The sequence below is a fragment of the Euprymna scolopes genome, chromosome 13, assembly GCF_053919585.1.
Source record: "Euprymna scolopes isolate OS-2025 chromosome 13, ASM5391958v1, whole genome shotgun sequence".
Lineage (NCBI taxonomy): Eukaryota > Metazoa > Mollusca > Cephalopoda > Sepiida > Sepiolidae > Euprymna > Euprymna scolopes.
In genome coordinates this window covers 58,028,966-58,047,894 of record NC_136494.1, presented here as the reverse complement: position 1 = coordinate 58,047,894, position 18,929 = coordinate 58,028,966, and the positions used below count along the sequence as shown (strand labels likewise).

At 32.4% G+C, this 18,929-nt stretch overlaps 1 protein-coding gene across 1 annotated transcript; it reads right to left on the bottom strand.

Annotated features, from left to right (window-relative positions):
• Window positions 1-1,312: 1,312 nt before the first annotated feature.
• Window positions 1,313-17,522, bottom strand: LOC145292046 (uncharacterized). The gene is made up of 2 exons (XM_080138070.1): window positions 15,975-17,522; window positions 1,313-5,214 (listed from the first exon to the last, which is right to left on the bottom strand). The coding sequence occupies exons 1-2, from the start codon at window positions 16,210-16,212 to the stop codon at window positions 4,676-4,678; spliced, it is 777 nt and encodes a 258-aa protein (XP_079994196.1). The 5' UTR covers window positions 16,213-17,522; the 3' UTR covers window positions 1,313-4,675.
• Window positions 17,523-18,929: the final 1,407 nt, after the last annotated feature.

Below are 18,929 nucleotides of genomic sequence, written 5' to 3'. Positions count from 1 at the left end.
ATATTAGCGCTAAGTACTACAACTGTTATTCTCTATATATTCGATCTTGTTAGTAATGCAAATATCTTTTTCTGAATCATATTCATGTCCGCATCTTTCTTAGTGACCCTTGCAGGCCACAACAATTTGTTGATGAGGAAAAATTAAAAGGGATACATACAACACTACAAATGTGGCAATAAAAAACTCAAATTCATGAAAGGAGGCTACTGGTTGGGGCACCAATAACACTCCATGCATAGGTGGGTGATGACTTTGTAAAGATATAGGATACGGACATGTGTGAGAAGATTTCTAGCATAGAAGATAAAGCCCACTTTACTTGCAGCAGCCTTGGCAGTGTCTTTAATATATTTGTTCTAACTCATGTTACCTATTGATATTATTTTGAGGAATTTAAATGATGAATCTTGGCCATGGTAATCTGTGGTTTCTTATGATTGTAAAAGGAAACTAGTTTTGTCTTAGTAGCATTAAATGTTACTGTCCATTTATGTACCTATTCAACTACAGACTAGGGGTAATTTTTAATTGCCTTTTAATTGTATTTGTTTTTTTCTCAATGTCAAGAATAGAACATGGTGTCATCAGCAAACATACTTATCTCTGGCACTATTTCATCAAGGAGGTTGGTTTTTGAAAATAGAGAACAATAAATATCCAAAGATCGACCTCTAGGGTACACCACACCACCATTAACATCTTGTTGTTAAGGTATATCGCCATCGAGGACAACTTGGATCTTTTTTTTCCTTAGGAAGGATCTAATTATATTAAATATGTATTCAGTTATACCATATATGAATAAACCTTCATGCCAAATCTTGTCAAGTGCTACTATCCTAGCTTCATCTGCCTTGTCCAGTTTATAGTATATGCATTCAGAGATAACCGTTGTATGTGTATGTGTGTGGGGGGGGGCGTGTGCGCATGTGTGTGTGTGTTTCAGAATTTGTAACTTTTATTATTGAATTAAAGACATAAAAAATAGCGATTCACTGTGCATGTTTCCAAAAATTAAATAAATAAATAGTTCCAAGTATTAACATTTCTTAAGATAAAAACGATATAAAAAAAATAAATTGGTAAAATAATGTTTCAAAAATTTTCTTATTTGAATTTTATTTAGATTCTTCAAAATTTCTCATCTTGGTTGGTATATTCATGTAATTGATGTAATGGTTAAATATTAATAATTAATAAGGCAAAACAAAAAAAAAAAGTGGTTTCGCTCAAACCAGAGTAAAATAAATAACTAAGTAAATATTGATTTAATGTAAAAGTTGCTATAAAAAAAGATTATGCATATTCGAGAATGCCATGAACTTGTCTTCTACTTTTATTATCATATTTAGAATGCTTTGGTCCATGTAATGGTTAAATATATGGAACCAAAACTAAATTTGAAAAAAATACCTAGCAATGCAGGTAAATAATAAAAATATGAACTCCATGTGTACAATAACAACTTTCCCAAGCAGTCTAACGGATTTTGCGCTGTCACCGATATGACTGGGGTTCAATTCCCCATTTGGGAAATGTTTTTGAGGAGAGTTTGAATTACCTACAGGAGAGCTTGAATCGGCTACTAGACACTATCCTCTACAGTTTCTTTGGCGCTTCTACTCTATTGAAACGAGATTTTGTAGTTGATAAATGGAGTTTTCAGATAAAGAACAATGGTTTCAACTAATTTTTTTGTCAATTCTAATAAGGTCCAATGGTAGCTTCCAAATTATGCAGTCGAAATTACCAAAATATTACTGAATTATTTAAAAAAAAAACAATTTTATTCGTGGTAGCAGGTGAAAAATTGCTGCCATTTTGTTTAAATTGAAACAGAAAATTACCTCAAGTAAATCCATGACTAAATATTCAAAATAACATAGCATTCAAAGTTCAAATAAGATTTTCTCAACATAGTTATACACTAGCTCATACAAAGAATGGGCTCTTTTTCTAAGTAGTGTTACCTCAAGTAACATTACTTAGCTGGATACTCCACCAGACGATAAGTTTTTTTCCTGGAATCCCATAAGATAAAGAGACACAAAATGACACACTAATAACATAATTAACTGTTCGGTTGGGGAAAATGAAAATTAATGGTCTTCACTTTTTTTGCCAACTCAACGTTTGTAAGGTAGAGAAGAATCTTGATTGAACATGCGGATATCTATGTATCTCATATAAAAATCAAGTGTTAGCCCCAAGAGGATCCTTTTGATTTCTGAGAACCTAAAGTAAACTGAAAATAAACATACATAAAGTTTATTTGGGTTTTTTTTTCTAAGTTTATTAATATAAACAAGATGACTTTGTGGAAATATCTATAGAAACCAACGTTAATGTAATTTTAATTTGATTTATTTTTTAAATAGTAACTTGTAAATCACAAAATCATTAAAAAAAAAAAAAAAAAAAAGAGAACAACTTATAAGCGAGATAACTCACATTCATACTTTTAAGTTAAAATAGGAATTACCTCCCTTATATTTTGAGATTTTTAGATCACTATTTAAAATGTTGTCCATTGTAATAATCTTTGCAAAAATATCAGAAAGAAACTGAGGTGGATTACTCTTGGATAATTATAAAGAACATAATGCAAGAATGAAAAAAGAAATGGAAGAACTCATTAGTCAAAATTAATATCGGTTTGAAAAATGCATTGCTATTTTAATATAACGTGGAAAGTCCAACAAGACAAATTTATATATCAGATAAAATGGTAAACTAATGTTGTAGTAATTTTTAGATGATAATTTATAATTGATATTATTTAGATTATTTAGATGACTATTTTAAACTTGCGTGTTATATTCAGAATGTTTCCAACAATGTATCATCATCATCATCATCATCATCATCATTGATTAAACGTTTGTTTTACATACTGGCATGTGTTAGGTAGAAATTGACTCTCAAGCAAACCTATCTCTATCTAGGTCTTTATCCCTTTTTTACTCAAGTCCATCCTCATTATTTCATTCCATGTTTTACTTTGACCTTCTTCTGCCAATTGACCCTGTTAATACAACTGTTCTACATCTACTAACCCAAGAATTATCATCCATTCTTCAATGCGACTAAACCAATGAAGTCTCCTATATTGTACACATCACCATATACTGTTTAGATTTAATCTTCTTCAAGATTCATCAGATCTAAGCCTATCTTTATTCAATCTTGCTAAGATCTCTTGCATCAAATACATTTAATAAGGATTGCTGGTGCCTTAGTGTAAGTTTACTAGGTATAAAATTCCTTAGCTTCCTTAAGCATGGGAAGGGATTCGCTTATTTATGTAATCACTAAATCTTTTAACATAGCCTAATCTATTATTTATAGGTTGTTTCATTAGCTTCTCGCTTGCAAATGTGCAGCCTAAATTGTGACTGCACTAGCAGAAATCTCTGGCTTGATAATGTTCCCAGTATTTAGGATTCACGGATCCTGTTTTTAATACCATACTGAATTTAGTAGCTAATAATCAACTGTCTTGAGCTCTTAATTTGATTCTACAGTCTTTAAGATTCTACGTGCTGTTAATTTTAATATTTTAACTTTTTTCTTATGTAGAAATCGTCCAGACAATGCATGTAGCCACTTGATGTAAGGGGCTAACAAGAATAAAAGATGATTATTGCAAAGACAGAAGATGCTTATTGACCTTAATCTTAAAAAGACCAAGGCTATAAGGAAAACAGTATACAACCTTCACCAACCACTTGCTTGCTCCTAAATTCTGCAAAAATCACATCTCTTTGCACTCTTTCAAAAGCTTTCTCGAAATACACAAAAGCTTTAATATAAATTAAAAAGAAATTTAATATCATAAGATACAAACAGCAATAAAAGACTTCCTTGTAATAAAAAAATAATAATGCACTAGTGGGACTTGTGGAAATTCCACAGTTGTATCATTTATTGTTGTATACTGCTTCCATATTTAAAAATATCCCATTTTATGAACGTCCAGTGTGAACACAGACTCCGCAATATTAGTGTACCTTTTTGTTCAAACTGAAACACTGGTTAATGTAGTTTCAGGAATAAATCTGGTTATGAGGGTCTATCGCTAATAGTGTTGAAGAAGTTTTTGACACATTTTCATTTTATGGACGTCTGGCATAAATACAGACCCCATGATATTGTTGTATCGTCTTTGAACAAAACAGATACTACATGTTGATTCTGATCTAAAGGCCTAGAAAATGTATTTCAGTTCAAGTTTTACGTTTGACACAACAGTGACATCAGAAAGGTGATGGTGGCTAAGTGATTAATGACACAGACTAACAAATTGGGTGCATCAAGTTCGAATTCAGTTCATTCCACAGAAACACTTTCACTTAAGGATGTTGGCAACCTTCATGTGGTCTCTCCTGTAGATATACGATATCCTTCTAGAAAGAATTCTTAACAGAAAGATATTGGGGAAACGAATGTTAACAGAAAGATATTGGGGAAATGAATGCTCATCATCATCATCAAGAAGAAGAAGAATAAGGGAGGTTTTTAAAAATTACCTTTTTTTACATCGTATTTTCAACCATAAGGCAATCCGATCTTTAATAAAGAGGGTAGAGGGTGATAACGTATGTACAAACATGAAATTTGCTTAATGCATTATTATATTACTATATGATTATTATATAGATTTATAATGATGTCAAAATGGATACTCATCACGTTCACACAAAGCTAACAGACTCTGATAAAGAACTAGGATATTTTGTTCTTCAAATGTATTTTGTGCCAGACTGGAGAGAAAATCGAGCATGGAATTATGGGAATTTTTGATCAACCAATTTGTGAGGTAACAGTAATATTTGTTTGTTAAGCGACCATACTTGTGTTGCATTTGGCGAGAGAATTGAGCATGGACGTCCAGAGAATATTGGTAGTCAGAGAGAAATTCAGCAATCTTTTTAAGTCTTAGAAAAAGGTAGTGTGCTCGGTGTGAGTTGATAACCCAGCTCTCTTCATTGCATGCCTTCCTAATTTGATGGTAGAAATCATTCACGCTGAAGATAATCAATTTGTTGTAGATTCCAGACGTGGTGAGGTCGATAATCTTACTGTCCAGTCTATACGCTATTTCACCAAGCAAACGTTGCCAATAAGACTTGAATAGGTGACGGTCAGTAGTCCGAGACACATCTCGGGTCCTAGTAGTGTCATCATTTTGATCCATCGATTTTGCAAGACCTGTGGTATTAATGAATAAATAATTACAACAAACAACATAATCAGAAGAAATGAATTCATAAAATAAACAAAGATTGCAAAACCTATTCAAAGCAGGAAAAAAAATTAGTTTCAGAAATTTTTGAGATGAGGAATGATAATTTGTATTATTTGAATTATTCAGACTACTGTTCTCATTTTGGATGTTATTCTCACAGTGTTTCAGCTAATCTAATCTTCGACCTTGTTTAGGTGTGCAACTTGCCTAACTCAACAATCTTCAGATTAAATAAAGAATTCAGTTTGATATTCTGTGCTGCTTTGAGTGCTTTGAAATTTGCCTGTTCAAAATTAAAGTTTGATACATCAGCTTAAATGCTATTTAGGTCAAACTTTTTGAATCTTACAAGATAACTTCATATGCTAGAAAATATATAGATTCCCGAGTTCAACATGATTCCTGAGTTCAACAAGATACACCTGAAGAAAGTCTGAAGTTATATTGACTGAAATGCTGTGAAAATAAATAGAAATAATACATAACAAATTAGCTTTGTACACTGAATGCAACTTGCACTATTTATTGTTCATTTTTTAGCCACTATAAAGAAACGTTATGAACTTTATAAGATTTATAGTGAATCCATACTTTACTCTTGAAGTCTTTTCACAAACTACTAAATCGATCTGGCTGAAATTTTGTATAGATCTTTGTTATAATAAAGTGCAATGAACTAAGTATTATGGTATTCGTTTGATACAAAGTTAAGGATTAATAGGGATTAATAAGGATTAATAGGGATTAATATTTAATGCAAAAATAAGCACAAATTTAACCATATTCAACCATCAATTTGGCATAAAACATTTATTCTAAGTGAACGGGCTATAACTTTTTCCCATTTTTAATGGACTAAAATGTCTAGTATATATATATATATATATATATATATATATATATATATATATATATATATATATATATTATAATTTTTATATACAAATTTCTTTCAGAAAATATAATTTTCAAGATAAAAATTTATTATTTGAACAAAGAATACAACATTTAAAGTAATTTCTTTAATCCATTGATTTTTGATGTAGTCTCATCTCCTCAGAGGAAAGTCATTAGCAAAATATTTATTTTGGTTTGATGGTTTCCATTCTAATAGATCTACAGTAGATGTGCTAACAGTTATATCTCATCGGATTAGTGAATCTCTTGATGGAGACTTCCTTTCTAGAGCAATTGCTCTTGACATATCAAAAGCCTTTGATAGGGTATGGCATAAGGGTCTAATGCACAAAATCTTCAGCTACGGTATAGCTGGAAATGTTTTTCAATTATTAAATCATTTCTTTCTGATAGGTTCATAAGAGTAGTGGCTGATAGGCAGAAATCAGAAGCTCATAGTATTAATGCTGGAGTTTCTCAGGGGTCTATTCTTCCTGATCAACATCAATGATCTCCCAAATCACATCCTAAGATCATTAGTAGAAAATTATGGTGACGACACTACCATTTATGGTAACACTTCATAGAAAAATTTTGTCCATATATCTTTGAAACGTAGCTGCTGAGTTTTTTAGTCCAAACGGCGAGATTACGGCAGTTTTTGGAATATCATCGGGATGCATCTTAATCTGGTGATATGCCGAAATCAAGTCAATTTTCGAAAATCGCTGTTTATCGGCGAGTTTAGCCGTAAAGGAGTTTATGTTGGGGTATCTGTCACTTTTAGTGATGCTGTTTAAGGCATGGTAGTCTCCACAGCAGCGGTAACCTCCACTTTGTTTGGGTACCAGATGTAGTGGGCTTCACCACTCACTGTCTGAAGGGGTTATTACGCCTTCGTTTATTAAACATTTAAATTCCTCTTTTTTCGCCGCCAGCTTTTCAGCAGACAGTTGTCTGGATTTAGCGAAGACTGGGGAGTGGCTGCCTGTGTCGATTCTGTGATAAACACCACAGTACTCACTGTTTTTGTTGGTGTGTGGAGAGATAATTTCTGGGTGCTTATCCAGGCCTTTTCTAATAAATACAGGCAGTTCTATTTCATTTATAACCACATTTACTGGTGCTGCAGTATTTAATAGTAACTTTTTTGGGTGTTAGTAACTGGGTCGTAAATTGTTCTATTTTTGCAGTCTATTGTAAGGCCAAATTTATTTAAGAAATCAAGTCCGAGGAGGGGATTGGTGACGTTTGCGATAACAAATGTCCAGGAAAATGACCTTCTTAAACTTGGTATCCCAATCTCAAGGTTAGCTTGGCCGTGGCATTCTATTTTCTCACCGTTGGTGATACTGGTGTTGGGTGTAATGTGACACCGTTTATCATGGCTGCTGGTATTATCGAGATACTTGCGCCCGTATCTACAATAAATTTCAATGCTTTGTCCCTAGCCTTGCTTTGACTTGTAGTAGTGGCGAACTCAAGGGGACGGACATGGCTTGTGCTACTAGTTTTCCGAGTCACTTGGTGTTGGTGTGGGTGGCCGTGAGTTTGGTAGTATTTTTATGTTTTGCTTCTCTGGCCATTTGCACCAGGGTTTGCAGGTTCTGGCTTGCTCCGCGAAATAAATATGTGCTCTGCATGTCTTTGTTTTTTGTTCAGGGAAAAATGCTTTAACACCTACCGGTATCCGAACGTTGCTCTTGTTTTTGTCAGTATGCTGAGTGGTAAAGGCTGTTGCATTTATATTATTCAACAAGGGCATTAGTTTGTACGCTAGTTGTCCTAGTTGAGATGCATTTAGCTGTTTCTGTGAAGTAATGATGGGGGAAATTGTTGTGGGTAAGGCTTGCAAAAATTTATGCAGAACAATCTCTTCACCAATACCTATCCTTTTTGCAATAGACAGCATCTCTTGAAGATGTGTGGAAGGACGGCCAGTTATATTGTTAGTTGACATTAGTTTGTTGAGCAATTCCAGCTTGGTCCTTTCGTGGGACGCAATCAAGGAGCATTTTAGTTCCTTATATTTCCTTCTAAAATATTTATCAGTATTTTAGCTACCACCTCTGCAGGCAGGGATGATATGACAGCATAAAATTTGATTGTTGACGCTGTTATGTTGCGCAGGTGGAATTGGGATTCCAGAATGAAAAACCAGCCATTTACTGCCGTTTTCATAAACTCAGGGGTTTTTAGGTTTATTTGTTGCACACTGGATTCTTCCATTTTCTTTCTTTTCTTTTTTTTTTTCTAAAAGTATATATATATGTGTATCTTTTCTTTTTCTTTTTTGTATGTGTAGGCAAAGAAGGAGGGGGGAAATATAGTATTGCTGTACTTACGTCGAAGGTTCTCTTTGAAACGTTTGCGACGTGAAATTGAGTAGTCACTTGTATTTTCCTGAAGATTCCAAAGTGTGTTTCATTTCTTTTCAGTCCGAGTCCAGTTTATGTTGTTCATTTCTTAGTGCAAAGTTCTTTTGACGAGGTGCAGTGTTCTTTAGGCGGGGTCACCATTGTAAATATTTGCTGTTATCTCGTTTGAATAAGACACAACACAAATACTAATTTGAAGGATTATTTTATTTTCTGTTAACACTGCGAACATGGTAAGATGACATGAGTATAGCAGTCGTCAAAACACGTGTGTACTGGACGTCGACTCAGTGAACTCAGCCTCGTTCTCATTGAAAAGGCACCAGTGTGCTCTACTTGGATGGTAGCAGCAGGCTGGTAGGGGAGGAGTTAGTAAGCAAGGTGACTAGGTGTAAGGAAGGGTTAAGAAATGAGAATTGTCTTTTACACTGTAGGGAAGAGGAAGGTTTAATATAGTGCTGAAGAGGATGGTAGTAGTGGTTTTGGTTTTGTGACCTAAATCTTTGATCAGTACACTTTATTTCATTATTTATTTATTGCCGTTAATTGTCGCACCTTTATTTATATGGGGTTATGTGTTCATTTAAACAGGACATTTACCTTTCATAGAGGTTTACCAAAACACCCCTACCCCCCCCACTAAACATACATATATACACACGCGTGGGCGCGCGCACACACACACACACACACACACACACACACACACTCTCTCTCTCTCTCTCCCACTCTTTCTTTCTCTCTCTCTCTCTCACACACACACACACACACTGATACACATACACACACATGCGCTTTCTTCCTTCCATAATCATAATCTATTAATGTCGATTATTAAGTTATGTTTTAAAATTTGAAACTCTGAGTCTTAAATGCTCGTTTAACGTTTTTTCTCTATTTGTTCACTTTGCATTGTTTTCAGTTTTTCAATGTCGCTGATGAATTTATGCTGGCTCTTTCCAACCTCTTATGGTTGATTCAGCATAATGAAACCAATGTTACGACCTTGAAATATGTATATATAGTGTCGTATTAAATATTGTATATATATATATATATATATATATATATATATATATTGTGAGAAATTCCACATTCAACTGCCATGTTTCTTTTAGGCCACCTACACGGTTTGCTAACCGGTCTGTGATTGGTTTAAATTTGAATGCATCACGTGATTTGACTTGGCGCCTCTTTTGTATTCATGCGTTTATTTTCAGTCTGCAGAAAGTTTCGGTATGGAACAGACTCATTTCCTGTAGCTGCCACGAAAGAAGGGAGCTATGTCAATTCCTTCATGATGTATCACCAAACTGTTAGTGAACTAAGGATCACATCTCTACAAGCAGAGACAATTTTATAAGGCAGAAATTATCCGAATTACAGGATGGCATTGAAGATCATTTCTTCACGGTTTATTCACCAAATAATGGATCTTATCTCAATTCATCTAGAGACCGGCATGTCTCGCATATGCCTAATTATAGTCGCCAACATTCCAGCCAAATCTACCATGTGCATTCATGGATCCTTCCAAAGGAACAATGAACTAACATTCCAACAATAGGAATTCATACTAAAGGCTCCATGCATATGGGGGCAAATCGGGCCACCATTTTTAAAAGGACTATATCAAAACCAAAGAACTTTCATTGCTGTTATTTGTGAATAAATTTTGAGTTTAAAGGGATAACTTTTGTTTGTGGAATTCATTTGCTTCTGCAGGGAGGAATTTTGAGTGTGTAGGGAAGATATTTCTTACAATATATATATATATATATATATATATATATATATATATATATATATATATATATATTCACTTGGGGTTTCCAGAGAGTAAATTAGTGCCAAGTGGGTGATGGTGAAAAGTCAGATGAAATTCATTTTCTGTCATTTTTACTGATAGTTTCTTGAGTGTAGAGTCATTTTTGTAATAAAAGAATGATCAAAAAAAGATAGCAAAAGAAATAGGTGTATCGTCAAGAAAAGAAAATTACCCAATTGCGAATATTGAATGTAACAAGATGGCAACAAGTACTATTTTTAAATCTTTGATATGACTCGAATGAGAATTGAACCCTGGTCTTCCACTCTAAACATTCTAACCGTTATGTCAATTGAACAGATGAATCTTGAAATCGGTATTCAATTTATTTTTAACACCAAATTATGAGAATAAATGTATTTATTATGAAATTATATAATCTACTGATACTACTAATACCACTACTGCTACATTTATGTAATTACTTGAGAACTCACGAAATAAATATTCATCACATCATATGTTTTTCCTCTGTTGTAATGTTTATTCTTTTATATTCACTCTACACTTATTGAACTAGACAATATTTGTATTCATATTTGCAGTTTGAAACTACATTAAAATAAACAAAACATTTTAATTGTTTTTCCATTTTATAGCCTCGAAGAAAACCGTCAATACCACCAAATCGACCAAGAACAAATCGACCAAGAACAAATCGCTAGGCAGAACTTGATCCCTTGATCCTCACCTTATAATACTGAGTGTTTAGGAGATCAAGTACCATTTTTTGATTCATGTGTATGGTTCAACCAAGGATTGTAACTTGGTCACCGGCTCATTCACAAACAGTTATACAAAAATACAATTATTTTCAGCTAAATTTACTTTTTATTTGTTTATTTATTTTTAAAATTATATTCTATTCTCAAAAATAGATGTTGCTAAAAATATTTTAAATGAAGTCTTCAAAAAATTCTGGCATCTATGAATTTCCTGAAACAGACACTGCTGTTTACTGAAGTTTCATGATGAAGTGTTTCTAATCTGAATAATTAACTTTGTGGGCCTGTTATAGCGATAAAAGGTGAAATGGATTAAATAAAGAAAGTAATAGATACTTTATAGATTTTTGAAAAAACTAGAGAGCTCCAGCGCCGGACATTCAATATCGTCTGTAAATAATTTAATGTTTCTGCCACAAATAAATTGTGTTTATATTCAATGAGCTTGTCTGCTTTTTATAAGAATATCTAATGATCCTTACATCATAATTTCTCCGAGCATAACAGGGCCAATAAAAAAGTTAGCACCTCCAAGGCTTACCATATGATAAATGTTTGTTTGTACTGATATGGCTCCATCGTATGGCATGATGATATTATCTCATTCGAACTTGCAGGATGACTGGTGCAGTTGCATCATAATACTGAAGTGTTGCATCATCATCGATCAGAGCTTTCATTCTTTCCAAGCTGTTATTGCAGCTCTCGTTCCACACAAATGGCTTGTTCTAGTTGCTGAAGTTGTGGTGCGTTTACTGTTAGGTTTGGTATAAATGGGGAGAGGTATTAGATTAAACCAAGAAATTTCTGGCGTTCTTTCTTATTCCTTGGGGTTAGCATTCTATGCATGGCAACAATTTTCCTTGGACCAGGATGTATGTCCTGCTCATTGTATGTCTAGCACAGTGTCCGAAATCGTCAGCAAAAATTTGTGGTACGCACAGGAATATTTAGACTTACTGTCTTTCGAAGCTTATAACTTCTTGAAAAATGTAATTCAAACCCTAATTTTTCTTTTAATTAAAGGAGCAAAGACCAAAATTTTAAAAAATAACAGGTTTAATAGCAAATTATGCAATATTTGTTTTTTTTAAATCGGTTTTCTTTAAAAAAGATTTAAAGAAAATAAACGAAATTTTACTTCCTTCGAATATAAAAGATATATATAAATTCCAAAAAAATCATTTGCCTATAAAAACTACTATTCGATGAGTAGTTCAGTTGTTCATTGTTAAGAATTTATTTCATGGCCTTTTTAAATAAAATACTTTTTTAAACAAGGATTTAAAAAAAACGCGAACTCACATTTTTTTTCACTGTTCAAATAAAGGGAGACAAGTCTGATTTTATTCACCTTTATATTCCGGTGCCTTAAAGGGACATAATTTATATGTCTTTTTAATGCGGGCTATAAACCAAAATTAGTATTTTTGGTCCTCCGTAGATAAAAAAAACACACATTCACTTATGTTTTTCCCCTAAAACAAAAAAATCCAGTTGCCCTATTTTTTTTAATTCTCTTAATGAATTACACGAGTTTTTGATTGATATATTTTAATACTTTTTTATCGACTAAATTTTTTTTTAAATCTAAAAAAAAGAAAACATTGAATGAAATAGAAAAAATTGCTGTCAGCGTCCGGTATTTACTTGACGATATAAGTATAACAGGAACTTTCATTTAAAAAAAATAAAAAAAAATCAATGTGGTTTAAAAAAAAAAAGGTTTTACACTTTGGACTTTACAGGTAAAATTCCAAAAAACACTTCTTTTCTTTTGTTTTAAATTAGAATATTTTATTTATTGATCTTTTATCTTCAATTTGTGGTATATAAAACTTTGGTACATAAATTAATTATTTAATTTTTAATAGACATTTCACAATGCGGTGGGGGGTGAATTTAAAAAATAACGTTTGTCTAAAATATTATGTTCGGTTTATTAGAAAGAGCATAAAATTTCACATTGACCCTGAAAATATCGAAAAAATTGAACCAATAGAAAAATTTTCATAGATTTTTAAATTTAAAAAATTGAAAAATATTTAACTGATAAAATTCAATTGATTTCATGACATAAAAAAAATGGCTGCATGAAGGCGCGCCGGCATTTTGTAAACACCGTTTTTTAAAAAATAAAAAATAATATTTCTATTATTTTTTAAACAACTTTAATAGTTTATTTTGGAAGTATATTCCATACAGAAAATAAACAACCCACTTCAAAAAGAGAAATTACGAGTTTTTTTTTATATTTTATTCGCAGTTTTCTGTTAGGGGTGTCAAAAATTCCCTCTAATTTCTGATACACCTATTGTATGTCGTGCAGAAAAATGAGATTTGCTTCTGTTTGATGAAGCATTTTTTGGAATTGAACATAAGGCCATTTCTTTATGCGACCCTGATAATTTGATCATATTCCTGTTTAGTTCTTCCATACTCGACAACATCATTTGTGATGCCATCAACTCCAATGCATTGATCTAGGATGGAGCCCATTCTCTGTTGAAATAAGTCTTGAAATATAGCCAAACCAAATGAAAGTCTCTCAAAGCAGTATCTCCCAAATCACATTCTGAATGTTGTCAGTACTAAACTTCCTGGATCCAATTTTAAACTCCAATAACCATCTTTGGCATTCAGTTTTGAGAAGAATTTCAGAGCATTAAATTTATATGTTATTTCTTCAACTGTTGAAATTTTGTGCAGACATCGTTTGAGTGCTTTTGTTGATATTGCAAGACTTGAACAGCAATATGTTTTCTCATTACACTACTATTTTCTGTTAAGCTCCTGTTGCAGTTTATCTCGTCTGTTGATGGGAAACTTTCATGGTAGATCGGTGTATGGTACCGCATGTTATTTTAATTGAAGCTTCACTGAACCCAGAAAGTTGTCAATTCTGTTAAATTGTCCTGGGAAAAACCTGGTCAAATCATCAATACTGTTGATTGTTGTTGTGTCTAGTGTTAGTTTAGATTGCCATGTTTCATTCGTTTGTGTTAAAGCACAATACATTGTTACAGTTCTCCTTTCCAAAGACGGCCAGTCCACATACATCCACAATGTAGAATCTGGTTGATCATCAAAGATTGGAATTGTATCTGCATATATGTTGACTAATCCAAAGCACTTTATAAGCGTTTCATTATAAACAATAAGCTTTATAAGCGTTTCATTATAAACAATAAGCTTTATAAGTGTTTCATTATAAGCAATAAGCTTTATTAGCGTTTCATTATAAACAATAAGCTTTATAAGAGTTTCATTATAAACAATAAGCTTTATAAGAGTTTCATTATAAACAATAAGCTTTATTAGCGTTTCATTATAAACAATAAGCTTTATAAGAGTTTCATTATAAACAATGAGCTTTATTAGCGTTTCATTATAAACAATGAGCTTTATAAGCGTTTCATTATAAACAATAAGCTTTATTAGCGTTTCATTATAAACAATAAGCTTTATTAGCGTTTCATTATAAACAATAAGCTTCATATGTTTCTTTGATTTGATGATTTTGATTTGATATTGTTCAAGTTCAGAAATCCCTTTGAATCTAAACGATCTGGAAACATCTGACAAAATATTCTAACTGGTAGAGTGTTACTCTGGAAGCCAATTTAAACCTTTATTTTCAGATGCCATCTGGCCCTTCGGCTTATTTGCATGTCCACAACTGCATATACATAATCTCTGTACCGTTCCTCTTCACCTAGGGCTAAAGATAAAACTATAATTCATTTGAATGCTATGATATTGAATTTTGTGCTAGAACTTTTATAGATGCCTACTTCTAAGACTCCATCCTGGGCTTTGCTTTATTGTAAATGGTTTGGGAATCAGAATGATCTTTATATACTAGATTCCTTTCTAAATTAGTACATAATAACACTAAAAAAAACACCCTCACTAACAAAACTTGGTCCAATTGATCCTCAAAAGATGTATATTTTTTTTCTAAATTTTAGATATTATTCATCCAGGGTAATGATGATTAAGAATATATCAATTTTGTGGGTGTTTTTTTTTTAAATTTTTTTTACTTTTAGCCGGAAATACAAACACATATACACAAAAACAACTACGCTTTATATAAGAGATACGTTTTGTACCATTCCAGAATTCACCTTTTGCAGAGCTGAATTTATCCTCCATATTTAACTGACTTCATGTCATATGATGCAATGGGAAGAAGGTAAATAGAAATTTAGTCCCTATATCCCAGGACATACACCTGAATCCACCTCTATACTCTTATGTGAATTTATAAGATCAAATATTGCTACCAGCTGTACCTAACCAACCGATATTGCTCAGAGTTATACAGAAAAAGAGATAAAATTTTAGTTCCTGTTATATCATAAAATATGAGTTATTTCCCTTTGCCAAATTCTTATTTTTGGATGATCGTTTAAAAATGTTTCTCATTACCAATAATCTAGGCTGGACCAAATAAATTTTAAAATAAATTATAGTGAAGTATGTTCTTATATTGCTAATAATAAATTACCATGACATTTGTTAGTTGTTTTTTTTTTTTTTTTTTTCATTATTTTGTTTTATTTTCGGTTTTTGAGCGATTATCGATACTCTCCCAATGACCGCATATTATCAGCCCTTTCTTTCTTGTTCTAACTTAAGACTTGCCATGATTTGTGTTTCAAAGTAATTAAACGCTTTAAAATAAGTTAACACAAAAAAAACTTAGGTACGTAGAAGAGCAACTTCTTTTACCTTTGGTAACAATTTAATTTTTACATATTTGTTCTTTGATTACTTTTTCATTTTCTGTCTATTCTGCAAAATGCCCAACTTTAAAAATCCGTCAATATAACTTTATATGTTAAACAGAAGAAAAAGAAAAAAAAGAAGAATACGTAATGACTACTTACTGGTGCATACTTGTGAAGAGATCGAATCATCTAATGAATGCCAAATATTTTGCCGGAAGTTTTCTCTCATTCTCTCGTGGTTCCTTTTCATTTCTTCAACGTCTTCAATTAATACAGATATTTGATTCGAAATATCTATAGATTTCACTTCTTCGCTTACTGATTTATAATTATTATCATCCTCCATTGTTTTATGTTTCTTAATATAATGGGAAGAAAATGGGGAAGAACACAACATGTTTGTTGAACTTTGGTTAACAAAACCAACGCCAACGCTATTATAAATGCAAAACTATTTGGTAAGTTTTACTGTTCTTGTATTTTCCTGTTTGTCAGCTAGGAGAAATTTATTTAGTTTCTATTTGTATACTTAAAGGTAGTAGTAGTAGTAGTAGTAGTAGTAGTAGTAGTAGTAGTAGTAGTTATTTGAGGTTTATATTATTTTCTATTTCATCAAGTTTAGAACTTCGGCTTCTTTTATATGGAGGTGGGATCCTAAGCACGTTCTGACATCCTAGTAACTATCTTTACACTTCTTTGTTAGAATGAGTTGTTTGTTTCTGTCCTAGGAGACCATTATCCTAAACATTACCTTCTCTTTTGAGAGGGGAGTTAGTTTATTGTCGGTCACCTGAGCAGCCCCAAATGAAAAATGCCTCTCTAGAAGGGCTAGATGTGGTATAAAGTTGAGCTTAAAGTGGAATGTCGTTATTATTCAATGCCACACATTTCGATGAATTCTAGAATTGAAACCATTCTTCTGTGCATTGTTGACAATACATTTGTATTTTGTTTCATTTTGACATTCTTGAACGTTCAGTTTTCCAATATTAAAATCTTTGATTTTGGTTTATGGTATTTCCTTAAGAGATATAATTTGCTGAGTCTGTCAGCATCATCACAACCTTGCTTGTTATCTTGTTTAAAGAAATATATGTTTCCTTAAATCTGGATGACATCATAAAAAATGAAGTGTAGTTATCAAAAGCATTGTGACGTCATATAGGCTGTATAGTAGTTGCCAAAAGCAGTGTGACATCATAAACATTCTGTGATAGTTGCTGCTGTGAGGAGGAGAGCAAAAGGTGGTACATCTGCTCACTTTGATCATCAAGTTCTTGCTCTGATCTTTTCTCTGACAATTATAGTCGATGTTATTTTAAAAGATTGTGAGTTTTGGATTATTGCAGCTTATGTGCTCGACTCATTTCAGGAGAATGTTTCCTTTTTCTGATGGTTGGAGGTGTTCACCATGGGCCTGAAGCACATAGATTTAATGGGGGATTGAAATGCCATTCTTGATTATAAAGTTGGAAGGACTAATGAGTCGGATTTGAATAAGAGCTAGATGAAGTGATGGCAAGATGCGATCTTGTCAACAGATTTCAATTATCCAGAGCATGAAATGTAGACATGAACTAATAGCATACCTTCCTGCTCAAATACTTATTTAATAGGACACTATTTAGAAGAGGTGAAATAGATTTTATATCATGTCCTGTGTTTTGCTAGTTGAGGCAATCGCACCACAAATTAGTTATGGCTCAATTGCAGTTAAGTAATAAATCTTAACTTGATGATGATGCTGGCTAAGTGGCCTAATCTGCAAAATGCTGTTACAATATTTTTGAATGTTAATGGGGTATGATCCTGCACAGTCGGTAGATTTTATTTATAAACGATGCTGCTAGGAATTGACGAATCAAATTAATTCACGTTCGGCTACAAACCAATCAGAAACCAGAATTGCTCCATAAATATTAAACCTTTCTGTAGCAATTTCGCATATGTTTCTTCATGTCAACACAGGGTGAATCTTTTGTGCTGTGGATTCCAATTCGAAAACTGTCTACTGCAAACAAGTCACCTCCCAGGACTTGTGTAGAACAACGACCCATCGGAAACTGTTCTGAAACTAAACATGGCTTATACTTTTAGAGGTTATGGGCCCAGCACACTTCCAATTCTGGTTTCTGATTGGTTGGTAGCAGAACGTGAATTAATTTGCTTTGTCAGTTCCTAACAGTATCGTTTATAAATAGAATCTCCCGACTATGCGGGATCATACCCCCTTAACACTCAAAAATATTGTAACATCCCCTCTATTTTTTAGAATGGGGAAGTCCTGGGCAAGACGTTAAACTGCATCCATTTTGTTTGTAATTACACTTTAACCTACTAATGTGTAACTAGTACTTTTACTGAAATAAAAATATAAATAAAAAAAACATTAAAAAATGTCACTTTTTTTGCAAACATTTTCTTTGCAAATTTTCTTTTTGACAAATAATTTTGCATCACTTTTTTGCAAACATTTGTTTACCAAATTTTCTTTTTTACAAATACATTTTGCATGCTTATTTTAAGGCGCGCATAAATTACAACTTACTTACAAAATTCTTTTTTGTGCGCATTAGTTTTCTTTCTTATTTATCAAAAATGTCCTTTTTTTTGCATTGCTTTAATTAACAAATAATAAAAAACTCTTTTTCAACAGGTACATATTGCATGTACGTTTATTTACATGTATATATGTATGCATTTTTCAACAAAACTGCATAATCAAATTTAAGAAATGGCATCTTTTTCACATGCTCACCCCTTTTAAGATAAAAATACATTCCATTTTTTTTTTATTTCACTTTTCTGTACACATATATGTCTATGTTTGACATTTGAACACAATTAAAAATGGGGTCTTTTTACATGCTAAAATTTTAAGATCTAAATGATTTTTAATTTTGTCATGTATAATTGAATATAAAAATATATATTTATTTTTGAGCAGAATGAACCAAAGGGACATTATAAAAAACAGTTATTATTTTCTTTTATCTTATAGGGAGACCTACCACTTCCAAGATCTTTCCTATTTCATTCTCTCCCACTTAAATCTCACTCCCATTTAGAGATTGATTTGCTTGTTTTAGGTTCCAATGTAACCAAAAAAGAAGA